Source organism: Amblyraja radiata, chromosome 13 (assembly GCF_010909765.2).
Source record: "Amblyraja radiata isolate CabotCenter1 chromosome 13, sAmbRad1.1.pri, whole genome shotgun sequence".
Classification (NCBI taxonomy): domain Eukaryota; kingdom Metazoa; phylum Chordata; class Chondrichthyes; order Rajiformes; family Rajidae; genus Amblyraja; species Amblyraja radiata.
Window position 1 is genome coordinate 8,340,627 of NC_045968.1, and position 13,084 is coordinate 8,353,710.

The 13,084-nt window shown below is 41.7% G+C and overlaps 1 protein-coding gene across 1 annotated transcript in view; it reads right to left on the reverse strand.

Moving 5' to 3' along the window:
- The window catches only part of ift80 (intraflagellar transport 80), a 160,635-nt gene that overhangs the window by 31,943 nt on the left and 115,608 nt on the right, over positions 1-13,084 (reverse strand). The window contains exons 14-15 of the mRNA XM_033031171.1: positions 2,514-2,649; positions 214-361 (exon numbers count right to left, since the gene is read on the reverse strand). Of these exons, the coding sequence (XP_032887062.1) occupies positions 214-361; positions 2,514-2,649 (284 nt within the window). The remainder of the gene's footprint in view (positions 1-213; positions 362-2,513; positions 2,650-13,084) is intronic.

Here is a 13,084-nt window from a genome sequence, read left to right on the forward strand (position 1 = left end):
CTCTTCAGGCCCTTCTTCATGATGTCCTAACCCGAAATGTCCTATGTCCATTTCCTCCTCAGATGCTGCCTGACCTGCCGAGTTCGTCTGGGAATTTGTATTTTGCTGAAGATTCCAGCATCTGCAGTCTCTTATGCCCCTATAGTGAGTTATTTTTTTCTTGAGTTTGTAGAAATAGGGCACAGGGTAGTTATTTGCTGAAGATAGTCCTACCTTGCATCTTTTTCATAAACTGTTTTGGACAGAAGCTCTTTGTCGACGTAGACTACGTTTGGATAATACCAAACTAAAAAATACATATTCTGCATTCCACATAGTATATTGTATGTGTCATTCCAAGCCATTGAGTGCACCATAGTTCCTGAATTAAAACAAAATATCATTAGTTAAACATGCATTTGTTTCCTTGTAGCCAATCAATATTTGTTTTAACGTTAGCATGTTTATCTTGAAGACTTAAGGAACCATGTTAATAATACATAGGCAACATTCATCCCATTGTTTACTTTTATTTTTCTAAGCTCGAATATTTTTAGAACCAATAAACAAATGTATCATTAGCTTTGCTGTGACGATTTTTCTCTGTGGTTGCTGGCAGCAATGTCTAGTAGATTAAACTTTAATTTCTAGAGAATTGGCATCTCAAAACAAGTAATGCAGTATATAAAAATGTGCAAGCTCTCAATCATCTCATGCAACATCAGTGCACATCAACACAATCTAATACATAACACTCACTCTGTGCCAGCATAAATAAAAATGGCATGATCTTAACTGTCATCAGGTTCTATCAGAGAACTGTTCCAATCAGCTTTATCATCAATTTATTTTAAGAAGTTTTCAAAGATTACTAATTGATTAAAAGAGTTTTTATTTTTAGCTTAACATGCTTGATAATAACATGTGTAGGAAGGAACTGCATATGCTGGTTCAAACCGAAGATAGACACATTAAGCTGGAGTAACTCAGCGGGACAGGCAGCATCTTTGGAAAGAAGGAATGGGAGACATTTCGGGTTGAGACCCTTCTTCAGACCCTGTAGACTACGCTCATTCTTCAATGATAATAACATGATTACTTACTATGTGCAAAGCATAAGTATACAATATAATACAGGGTCTACTCTTATATCACATTGTAGAAGAAAACTTATGGCCATTCCATCACTCCGACAGTACAGAGATTTAGAAATAAAATCCTTGAAAATGAAAATTCTATTCAACAAAATGAGATGTGAGATGGAAATGACCGTAAGGGAACACAGCCGCGGGTTCTCTTCAATTTGGGAATCGGCTGCGTGAAACCCCTTTGCTGGCCCACAAACAGACCCCAGTTGGAGGGAGATCATGTACATGTGGAAGAGCGAGGGCTGGAAAAGGCATTCAGTACAAAGCCAGGAGGAACGTTTTCAACTCCCGTCAATCGTAGTAGTGATAACAGTCTGACGAGTTGTATTGATGTATAGTATTATCTGATCTGATTGGATGACATGCAAAACAAAGCTTTTCACTGTACCTCGCTCGGCATGTGACAATAATAAATCTAAAAACAAAAACGAATGATGACAGATGGCTTATATTTTTTTCCCCCATGAAGCTGAGGGTGATTTTAAATCTGCTCACACCTTTTCAACCAAATACCCAAAGGATAAACTGGGTGCAGTTAAAACGTCGGCAAACCTGCATTTCTTCATCACTCTTTTAATTTAGTGGCAGAAAGACCTCCCGTTCTAAATATGCTGGACTTTCAGCCGTGAATCCATTAAGACTCACATCATGTCATTTGCACCAGGTCTGCTAGTTTAATGAGAACCAAGTAGGCCACAGAAGGCACAGAAGTAAAAGGACGCTGCAGCAAGGATATTTTTATTTAATCTTTTTCTTTCAGAACTTTTAGATCCCACCAAGTGAAAAGTTTCCTTGACAAACTTTGTCTCCCTCATGCATGATATCCTCTTTTCAAAGTGTCATCGATCTACACGCCACGGAAAAAGGTCCCTTTGGCCCAACTCCTCCGTGCCAAGCAAGCTGGTTAATGGAGCTAGTCCAACTTTCCTAGTTTCCCCATAATCCACCGAACCTACCTCTCTATGGACGTAATTACACTAGGCTCTACCATTCCCACTGGCTGCTCGCTACGTGTATGCACCACCCTTCATGTGAAGAAGTTGCCCCTCAGGTTCATTTTAATCCTTTCCCCACTCATCTTAAACGTGTGGCCTCCAGTTTTAGACTACACTTCCCTAAGGCCAACACTGTGGCTATACACTTTATCTATGCCTCTCATTATTTTACATACCCACATAAGGTCACCTTCTTACACACCATAAGGAAAAAAAAGTATATGCAGGCTCTCATTGCAGCTCAAACCCTCCAGACCCAGTAACATCCTCATAATTCCTTTTAGCACATCTTGCATACAAGATGTCTTAACTCCTAGAAGCTAAAACAGAGAAATGATTATATAAGCCCTCGTTTTATGATTAAACATAGTTCAATTATTTGAATACCCACCAATTTTAATGATTTTTTGTTCTTTCCCAAACCTACGTACTGATGTGATATACAGGTCACGATTTTTGTCTATGATGGCAATTTTTCTTTCATTGGGCGAGCCAAACTGATCCAGTGCAATCTCCATTACTTCCATCTGGAACATTCAGCAGAAGTAACCAACTGTTAATCATTTACAAGAAACGCAGGTCATTAATACAACTTTTAAAATTTATGAACAGTTGCTTCATTCTGTTAACTTGAATATCGCGCAATAATTAGATTGAACTCCAAAGACGTGCAGGTTTGTAGGTTATTGACTTCAGTAAAATTGTAAATTGTTCCTAGTGTGTTTGTGTGTGTAGGATAGTGTTAGTGTGCAGGGATCGCTGGATAGCGCGGACTCGGTGGACCGAAGGGCCTGTTCCTGTCTGTCTCCCTAAACTAAACTAAACAAAACATAGCCAAGGATTTTCACAACGGGTATATTAGATGATCAGTGTTCAAGTCTGTGCATATTCTGCAGCATACATAATCAGAAACTTTTTTGTCATTCTTAAAATTGCACAGTGTTATCTCCAAAATGCCTATACGGTCAGATATACTCTGCATTAATACGTATAAGACAGCATACCAAGTTTTACGCAGGTTCAAAATGTCATATCAAATATCATTGCTCTTCTTAGCATAGCATCACAACAAAACATCGTCCCTCAAACACTGCTGCCAAAAACAAATGAGCTGTTTCTTTACCTCACTGCTGTTTGCAGGATTTTAATGAATGCAAAATATGTGCACGACAACAAATAACTGAGTAGCTGAATTCCTGAATTCAGAGAGAGATACAGCACTGAAGCAAGTCCTTTACCCCCATCAAGTCTCCACTGACCATCCCAGGTACGCTTGTCAGTGAGTTTAACAGAATTTCCTTGAACATTTAGCCTGAAAATTGCCATTACGCCATCTACGATGGTGTAAAATGTTATCAAAGTGCACAATATGGTGGAGTGTAAGTACTTATTCCATGTCAGAGGTTTGCTGTTTACCTCATTAAATTGTGTTAAGCTGAAAGAGCGCCGAGAAGTTTTACAATAAATGTTGCCACGACTTGAGGGCCTGAGCTTATAGGGATATGTTAAGCAGGCTAGGACTTATCCTTGAAGCGTAGGAGGATGATAGAAGATCTTATAGAGATGTACAAGATCATGAGGGGAATAGATAGGGTAGATACGCAGTTTTTTTAACCCCGAGTAGGGGAATCAACAACCAGAGGACATAGGGTTAAGGTGAGAGGGGAAAGATTTAATAGGAATCTGAGGGGCAACTTTTTCACATAGGTATATGGGGTATATGGAATGAGTTGCTGGAGGAGATAGTTGAGACAGAAACTATAACAACATTTAAAATAGATTTGGACAGTTCCATGGATAGGAAAGGTTTGGAGGCATATGGGCCAAACACAGGTAGGTGGGACCCTTGCAGATGGGGCACCTTGGTCGGCGTGGGCAAGATGGGCCAAAGGGCCTGTTTCTATGCTATATGACTATGACTCTTTATGGCCCTGTCCCACTTAGGTTACTCTTTAGGCGACTGCCAAGGATAGTTTTAATGGAATTCACCTATGACACCTGGGACAACCTATGACAGCACCTACGAATGGATGCAGCGAAGGAATAGGTGACGTTTTGGGTCGAGACCTTTCTTCAGACTGATGTGGGGGGGGGGGAGGGGGGGGACGGGCGGGAAGAAGAAAGGAAAAGGCGGAGACAGTAGGCTGTGGGAGAGCTGGGAAGGGGAGGGGAAGGGGAGGGGAAGGAGGGAGAAAGCAAGGACAACCTGACATTAGAGAAGTCAATGTTCATACCGCTGGGGTGTAAACTACCCAAGCGAAATATGAGGTACTGCTCCTCCAATTTACGGTGGGACTCACTCTGGCCATGGAGGAGGCTCAGGACGGAAAGGTCTGATTCAGAATGGGGGGAGGGGGGGGGGGAAAGTTGAAGTGCTGGGCTGCCGGGAGATCAGGTTGGTTAGAGCGAACCGAGCGGAGGTGTTGGGCGAAACAATCGCCAAGCCTACGCTTGGTCTCACCGATGTAGAGGAGTTGACACCTAGAGCAAGGGATTCAATAGATGAGGTTGGAGGAGGTGCAGGTGAACCTTTGCCACACCTGGAAAGGCTGCTTGGGTCCTCGGATGGAGTTAAGGGGGGAGGTAAAGCGACAAGTGTAGCATTTCCTGCGGTTGCAAGGGAAAGTATCAGGGGAGGGGGTGGTTTGGGTGGGAAGGGACAAATTGACCAGGGAGTTACATCGCTTGGGCAGTTTACACCCCAGCAGTATGCACATTGACTTCTCCAATTTCAGTTAGTCCTTGCTTTCTCCCTCCTTCCCCTCCCCTTCCCAGCTCTCCCACAGCCTACTGTTTCCGACTCTTTTCTTCCTTCCGCCCCCCACCCCCCCCCCCCACTTCCACATCAATCTGAAGAAGGGTCACGACCCGAAATGTCATCTATTCATTCGCTCCATAGATGCTGTCTCACCCGCTGAGTTTCTCCAGCATTTTTGTCTACCTTCGATTTTTCCAGCATCTGCAGTTCTTTCTTAAATGTCAAGTTGCCAGCAGTCGCCTGAATAAACCGGCAACGCACACACACACACACACACACACACACACACACACACACACATCGCTTCCTTCATCAGACCGTTATGCAGGTGGGGGACAGGGCAAGCGGGGGGGAGCGCTGTCTGAGTGAAATTCACACGGTGCAAAGCCAATGTGATTCAGACACACACCGTGATGAACAGGAAGTTTGGCGCTGTAATTAACAAGCTAAAAAGCATAGTGTACGGCAAGTCATTTAAAAGAGGGGGTGAGAAGGGGGGAGAGAGAGGGGAGGAGTGGAGACAACTTTTAAGAAGCCAGAGATACACGGCTGTGAAGCTCGGCGGACATTTAACTTTACCGGTCGGTTATCCTTGGTTCTGAAAACTACTGCTTACGTTTTTTTCCCCCAATGAGCCAATGAAATTCACCGGTCAGCACCGGCTACAACCTACGAGAACCTAAGAGAACCTTCGACCACCTGGCAACCCACTAGGACCACCTGTCGACCCACCTACAGCACGAGAATTCTCGCTACTCTCCATTCTACTGGCCGCTAATTCTTCAACATGTTCCAAAATTCACAGCGATCATAATGAGGCCGCGACTAGTTCCCAGAATGCGGGAACTCCTCACGACCATGAAGGCGACTTCCCGGCAACCACCCGCAAACATGTGGCGACTGCATAGTCTCCTGCAGTCGCCTAAATGGGATAGGCCCATAACACTGATGTTTAAATGCCAATAGTACACCTCTGGAGTTTATTTAACTCCAGAGGTATATTATTGGGAGGAGCAAGAAACACCTCTCAAATGCCTCGGCTAAATGCAACACTAAGCCCTGCACATAAACTGACTGAAACCCATGAAAATCCACAAGTTCATACACAGTGGGAGGGAGTATTTTTTGGGTCATTAACCTGACAATAGGAAATAAATTAGTTTTCTGTGAATGCATGGTACAAATGAGCACTAAACCCCATTCCAAAATTCTAAGCAGCATTTACCATTCAAATGCATTCATTAGAACACATATTTTTGGCTCCAATGCATTTAAAAATAATTGAGAAGAGCAGAAATTTTATTTTGATTTAACCACTAGAGTGCAGCAGATAAGTTATCTTCTCTTCAAAAGATCAAGTTACTTGCACATAAATTAGCTGACATCCCATTGTAAAAAATTTTGTTTAACACGAAAAATGTGCAAAATAGTTGTCTTTGTCAATCTTCAAGCTAGTTAGCCACAAGGGTCAGAAAAACTGGCCTGCGAGTTTGATTTTCAGCCAGAGGCACACATTTCCAATGTTGATATCATCTCCAAAATGGATTAGAAAGAATCATGATTAGCTTTTAACATTTTCCTTTCTATTTTTGTGTCCTTTTGTTTAAGCAGTGAGAGTTGATGACAAGCAGAGCTGTCTATAGGGGTCAGGGAGTTCAAGTTTGAAGCAGCTGAACCATTAACTCAGACTGGTTTATGCAGATGTCATTTTAAACTTAAATCTCTAAATTTGGCTTAACTGATCAGGTTGTATTCTTGTAACAATTCCCCTGATAATATTATCACTAACCACAGTTTAAAGTCTAAAAAAATGAAATTGGTAGAAAAGGTATAGATTTTGTATAGCGCTCTTTATTGTTTTACATACAATCTAAACCAACAAGACAGCAATGAAAAAATATTCCACTTTCAGAAGAGATAATAGAGACCCAATCTGTACTCTCAACTGTGTTTAAGAAGGAACTGCAGATGCTGGAAAATAGAAGGTACACAAAACTGCTGGAGAAACTCAGCGGGTGCAGCAGCATCTATGGAGTGAAGGAAATAGGCAACTTTTCGGGCCGAAAAGACTGAAGAAGGGTCTCGACCTGAAACGTTGCCTATTTCCTTCACTCCATAGATGCTGCCTGACCCGCTGAGTATCTCCAGCACTTTTGTCTACCTGGGAATTATCGTTGGTCCTTGGCCAATATATATCCATCAATCACTACGATTATAAACAGATTATCTGGTCATTATTTTATTGCTGTGTGCAAATTGACTAATGCTACCGTACAAAGATGACAACACTACAGAAACACTTTCACGTCTGTAAAGAAAAACTTTGGGGTGTCCGTAGGTTGGTAAAGAAATCTATATTTCACATCTCATGAGCTTTTGTGCCAGTTATATCCCGAAGAATTTCAAAGGACACAAGGTGATTTTTATAAATGTACTAATTTTAGATTGCTGTATCTCCTCTCTTGGATTTTGATTGCTGTTTGTATTGTTTTGTGATAATTTCATATCATGGCTAACATTTACCACTTTGAGCTGGACTGATATAAATTGGATCCATCTGAGCTTAACGTCTGTAAAACATTCCTCCACTGTACAGGCACTGCCAATATCTTATAAAAGACAAGGATATTGGCTTTGGAATGGTGGAATCATTATTAACAAGTCACTAGGCCCATGAGAGATATTTCCATTTCATGTGAAATCAAGTATATTGCCACATGTCCAAGTACAGGTATAATGAAAATCTTGCTTGCAGCAGCATCTCAAACACATTGTTTCAGCCAACACACGCAAAAATCTAAATTATACATTTATTATACACAAATTTCACAAATTCTCAAGGAGGTAAAAAGAAAAACAACTGCAAAAAAAGATATTAGTACAAAAACGCAATTAGAAAAAACAGTTAATGGCAGTGCAAGAGCTGGTCTGTAGTGTTCTATTCTTGAGGTAGGAATAGAGTTGTGCGGGTTGGTTCAAGAACTTGATAGTTGTAGGAAAGTAGCTGTTCCTCAACCTGGTGGTGTGGGACCTCACGCCTCTGTACTTCTCTCCTGATGGTAGCAGCAAGAAGGGGACATGCCCCATATGGTTGGGATCCTTGATGATAGATGCCACGTTCTTGAGGCAGCACCTCTAAATATTATAGGCGAGCAGGGAATGGACATGCTGCCATGTCCGAGCACCATGACAAGTTTATCATGAAGCAGACCATCTCTACCTTTTCCTGATGCCGTTGTCTGGTCCATGCAGTGGATAGAAAATCCCTTGGGCTGGAGCTCGTGTCTGGAGAGTTAGGGTGAGACATGTCTCCCTGAGACAAAGTACACAGCAGCCCCACATGTCTCTCTGATACAGCAGTCTTGCTCATAGATCTTTGAACCTTGTTCTCCAGCAATTGTACATTGGCTTATAATGTAGTCAATTTTGGTTTAGAAACATAGAAAATAGGTGCAGGAGGAGGCCATTCGGCCATTTGAGCCAGCACTGCCATTCATTGTGATCATGGCTGATAGACATAGACATAGACATAGATCGTCCCCTATCAATAACCCGTGCCTGCCTTCTCCCTATATCCCTTGACTCCACTTGCCCCTAATATCTTTAGTTTAGTGACACCTCATGGAAATAGGCCCTTCGGCCCACCGAGAATTCGCCGACCATCAATCACCAGATCACGATAGTTCTGTGTTATCTCTCTTTCTCATCCATTCCCCACACATTTGGGGCAATTTTACGGAGGCCAATTAACCTACAAACTCCTACATATTTGGGCTGTGGGAGGAAACCCATGTGGTGACAGGGAAAACGTGCAAACTCCACACAGGATCAAACTCTGGCCTCTGGCAGTGTGAGGCTGCAGCTCCACCAGCTGTGCCACGCAATTGAAAATTCCAATCCCTCAGGATAATGTTTTCTATTCAACTTTCAAATCAAAGAGACCTAAAAAATCACAACTATATATTTTAGACAACCAAGAAAAATGTAAAACTGCAAAAGGAGTCAGAATGTCCACTCTCCTCCAGATCTGCTGCCATGAGTCTCTTGTTGTATGAATGAGAAAATACAAATGCTTGACACTCTGTTTAAAATATTTAATGCTGGCATGTATCCTAGAAAACTGCTTGTTTCCAATAACTGTAAAGATAATGTAGTGTGATAGATAGAGATCAGAGGACTGCTTCATTTTCCAAAGTCCATTGTGAAGGTAATAATTTGTACGAGTTTGGATTTGCAGTGGGTATTCAAAAGCGCAGAGCAATGAGACGCAAATGAACTGAGGAATTTGGATCAACAGGCAAGGAATCAAAGCTATACACTTTAACAGGTTACAGTGAATTGTCAAGGAGAAAAGAAAAAGTTACTAATAACTGCAATCACACTAAAGTAATCTACTCAGTGATTTCTCAAAGATTTACAGAGATACTACAGTTGTGTACCAAGAAAGGGTTGCATGATTAGGATGCCACCTTTTGGATACAACATTAATGCATTAACTCCATGCCTCTATCAGATAGATATTATACATCCTTAAGGCTGCCACACCCGCTGAGTTCTCCAGCACTTTAGTCTACCTTCGATTTTCCAGCATCTGCAGTTCCTTCTTGAACATAGATCCTAAGGCACTCTCTGAATGATCTAATAAACACATGTTTATCGACCTGCTGTTTACAGCCCCTTAATGCATGGCAATCTGTTGTCACATTTCCTAAATCACCAGCGACCTCAACATTGGCTGCAAAGCATTTTCCAGAGCATGAAAGGTGCTATGTAAATATAAGACTTTTTCACTTTCTGAGGCTGTGGCACTGACTTGAATTTACCGTGGTTTATCTATTTTTAGGATTTAGCCGTCAGGTTTTCTGTACAAAAGTACAAAGAAATTCATCAAATCCAGCTGACGACATCACAAATATGTGAGAACTGGGATAAATGACAATTTCAGTTGTATTCTGCAAGAAAGAGCCAAGAAGCAAAGAACTTCCTTATTTAGCACATTTATGACAGCAACAACTCTTATGCCTACTGACTTCCAAAAGATTACTCCACTGGCTATCTCCCATCACTTTGGTATCAACCAACTTTCTAAACTTTAAATGGTTACATTTTGGATATGTGAAAGAAAAATCACCACCAGATTGTCTAAATTATACCTGTCATTTGGAAAAAGCTGGAATCTATTTTGCAAATTTCATTTCTAAAATGAAGGGGTGCATGGCAGATTACAATTAAAATTATCCTAAAATTGTACATGAAACTTTATATCGTAGTAAATGCATCTTAAAAAAAGACAGAATCATGTATAATCTCAATGAGAATGTAAAAACTTGTACTTTAATTGTTAAAGCATCATTCAAAGCATTTAACATGAAAGCTGAATCCAATGTTTGTTTATTCAGTAAATTGAATTATAAATCTTGCTGATGTCAATGAACAGTAGAATTGGGCCAAATTTGAATAAGATCACTGTTTACACTACGATAGAACTTAAGAAATAGGAGGAGGAGTACACTATTTAAGACCGGTTACATTGGAATTTCTGATAGTACTGGAATGGGTAAAGAAGAATTGTCAATGAACAGTCGTACTTACTTTTTGTGGAACTACTACCCTAATCTGTAATTCTGCCAGAAGACAGATATAAAATGCAGTGGATAAAGGTTGATGGGAGTTATCCTCTCTTATAATATATTGGTTTAAACTTTTATCTTATCTACATGGTTTAAAAGCAAACAAAGTTTTTAACAGTGATTAAGAAGTGTGATTATTGGAGACTCTTATTGGGGCAGGAGATGCATGACAAGAAACGGCAAACTAAAGAATAGCTTATCCTCCACACTATCAGCTCAGTAAAGGTGATGTATGCACATGACCGCAACTACACTAAAGATAGGACTGTCCATATTGGAGCTTGCTCATACACCCGCTTAACATGGCTATCCAAATACTTGTGCACTGAGTGGAATTTTGCCGGCTCCACCCACATCCTGTGGTACCATTAATGCATGAATATTTTACGGACTCCAGGCCCCCAATCACAGAGGTATCTGTGCTGTGGCCATTCTGCAAATGGGGCAAGCCACAAGTGGCTACTGAGCCCAAGGGCTGGACAGCTGCTGCCCCACTCATAGGCTGCCCTGATGTCCATCTGGCAATGGAGAAGCCCATGACAGAAAGGTCAGTATGGGAACGGGAGGGGGAACTAAAATGGTTAGCAACTGGGAGATGTGGACTTTTGTTGCTTTGTGGCGCATGGAAACATATAAAATAGGTGCAGGAGGAGGCCATTCGGCCCTTCGAGCCAGCACCGCCATTCATTGTGATCATGGCTTATCGTTCCCTATCAATAACCCGTGCCTGCCTTCTCCCCATATCCCTTGACTCCACTAGCCCCTAGAGCTCTATCTAACTCGCTCTTAAATCCATCCAGTGACTTGTTTTTTCTCACCTCAGTCTTAAATGACCTCCCCTTTATTCTAACATATACTCAATTGACAATCTCAACTGTGCGGCCAAATTCTGCTCTAGTTCCATTTTCAAGTTTGCCGATGACACCACTGTAATGGGCCGTATCTCGAACAATGACAAGATGGAGTACAGGAAGGGGATAGAGAGCTTGGTAACATGGTGTCAAGACAACACCCCCCCCCCCTCAATGTCAGGAAGATGAAGGCACTCGTTATTGATTTCAGGAGCGAGGTGGAGTGCATGCCCCAATCAGTATCTAGGATGCCCAGGTGGAGATGCTTGAGAGCTTCAAGCTACCCAGATGTTAATATCACCACCAACTATTTTGGTCCGCACCAGTGAAGTCAAGGACAAAAAAGCACATCAACCACTCTACTTCCCCAGGAGGTGAAGGAAGTTCAGTGTTTTTTTCCAATAACGCTTATTCTGCTGAATAAAGCATCATCTGCTGATGCTCAACAGAAAGCACACTATTGAGTTTCATCACAGTTTGGATTGTAGAAAACCTCTTCCAAGATCACAAGAAACCGCAGAGAGTTGTGGATGTAGACCACATATATATATGTGAGTGTGTCTATATTATATATATATATGTGTGTGTGTGTGCGTATTATCTATATTACTAAAAGTAAGATCTTGACCACTTCCTGTTTTTCTGTTTCATGATTTTGGAAAAAACGCTGCCACTTACTGTGATGCGCAGGACAAGAGGATTTTTCCCATCAATGAAACATAAAAGAGTTATTAATGTTTAAAAAATGGTGACATTCTCTCTGCTGCCCCTGTTGGTGGGAGCGGGGACTATAAAACCCGGAAGTGTTGTGCCTCAGTCAGTCTCTGCAAGATGGGGGAAGTGAGAGGGTTACGTCTCTCAGTCTGAGCTGTGAATAACACTGAACACATGTCTACTAAACAGTGAGTGTGGTTTTACTGACCTTGAGTGCCTTTAATGTGGTTTGAAAATTAAAATGTGGTTGGTTTGAAGTAAAAGGACTGCAAATGGTTGGTGGGGATTTGGGTTGAAGTAAAAGCACTGCAAATGGTTGGTGGGGATTTGGGTTGAAGTAAAAGCACTGCAAATGGTTGGGGTTTTGGGTTGAAGCAAATGGTTGATGGTCTAAAATTGACAACTTCCTGTTTGCGCTCTATATTGATTTTAGATAAAACTCTACCGCTTACGGCTGTGATTTTTGGCCATCTTACTCAGTCCCCCTCCGCTCTTCAGGTGCAGAGGATTCTTCCCATCAATGAAAAATAAAAGTGTTATTAGTGTTTAAAAAATGTTGAGAATCTCTCTCCTGTCAATCACTCCATGAAGGCCACACCATTTCCGTTGGGAGGGTGGAGGGATTATAAAACCCAGAAGTGTGGGTGTGGCTCAGTCTCTGCATGATGGGGGAGGGAGAGGTCACAACTCTGTCTGAGCTGTGAATCAACTGAACACACTGAATGTCTACTGAACTGTGAGTGTGGTGTTTTGTGTGGTTTTATGGTAGTTTTATGGTGGTTTCAACCTGCTTGAAATGGTATGAAACTGCATTTGAATGTTGTGGCCTTGCACCCTGCATGAAATGGTATGAAACTGTACTTGAGTTTGGTGGACTTGGATCCTGCTTCAAGTGGTAGGAAACTGCACTTGAATTTGCTGGCCTTGCACCCTCCTTGAAGTGGTAGGAAACTGCACCTGAATTTGGTGGCCTTGCACACTGCTTGAAGTGATATGAAACTGCACTTGA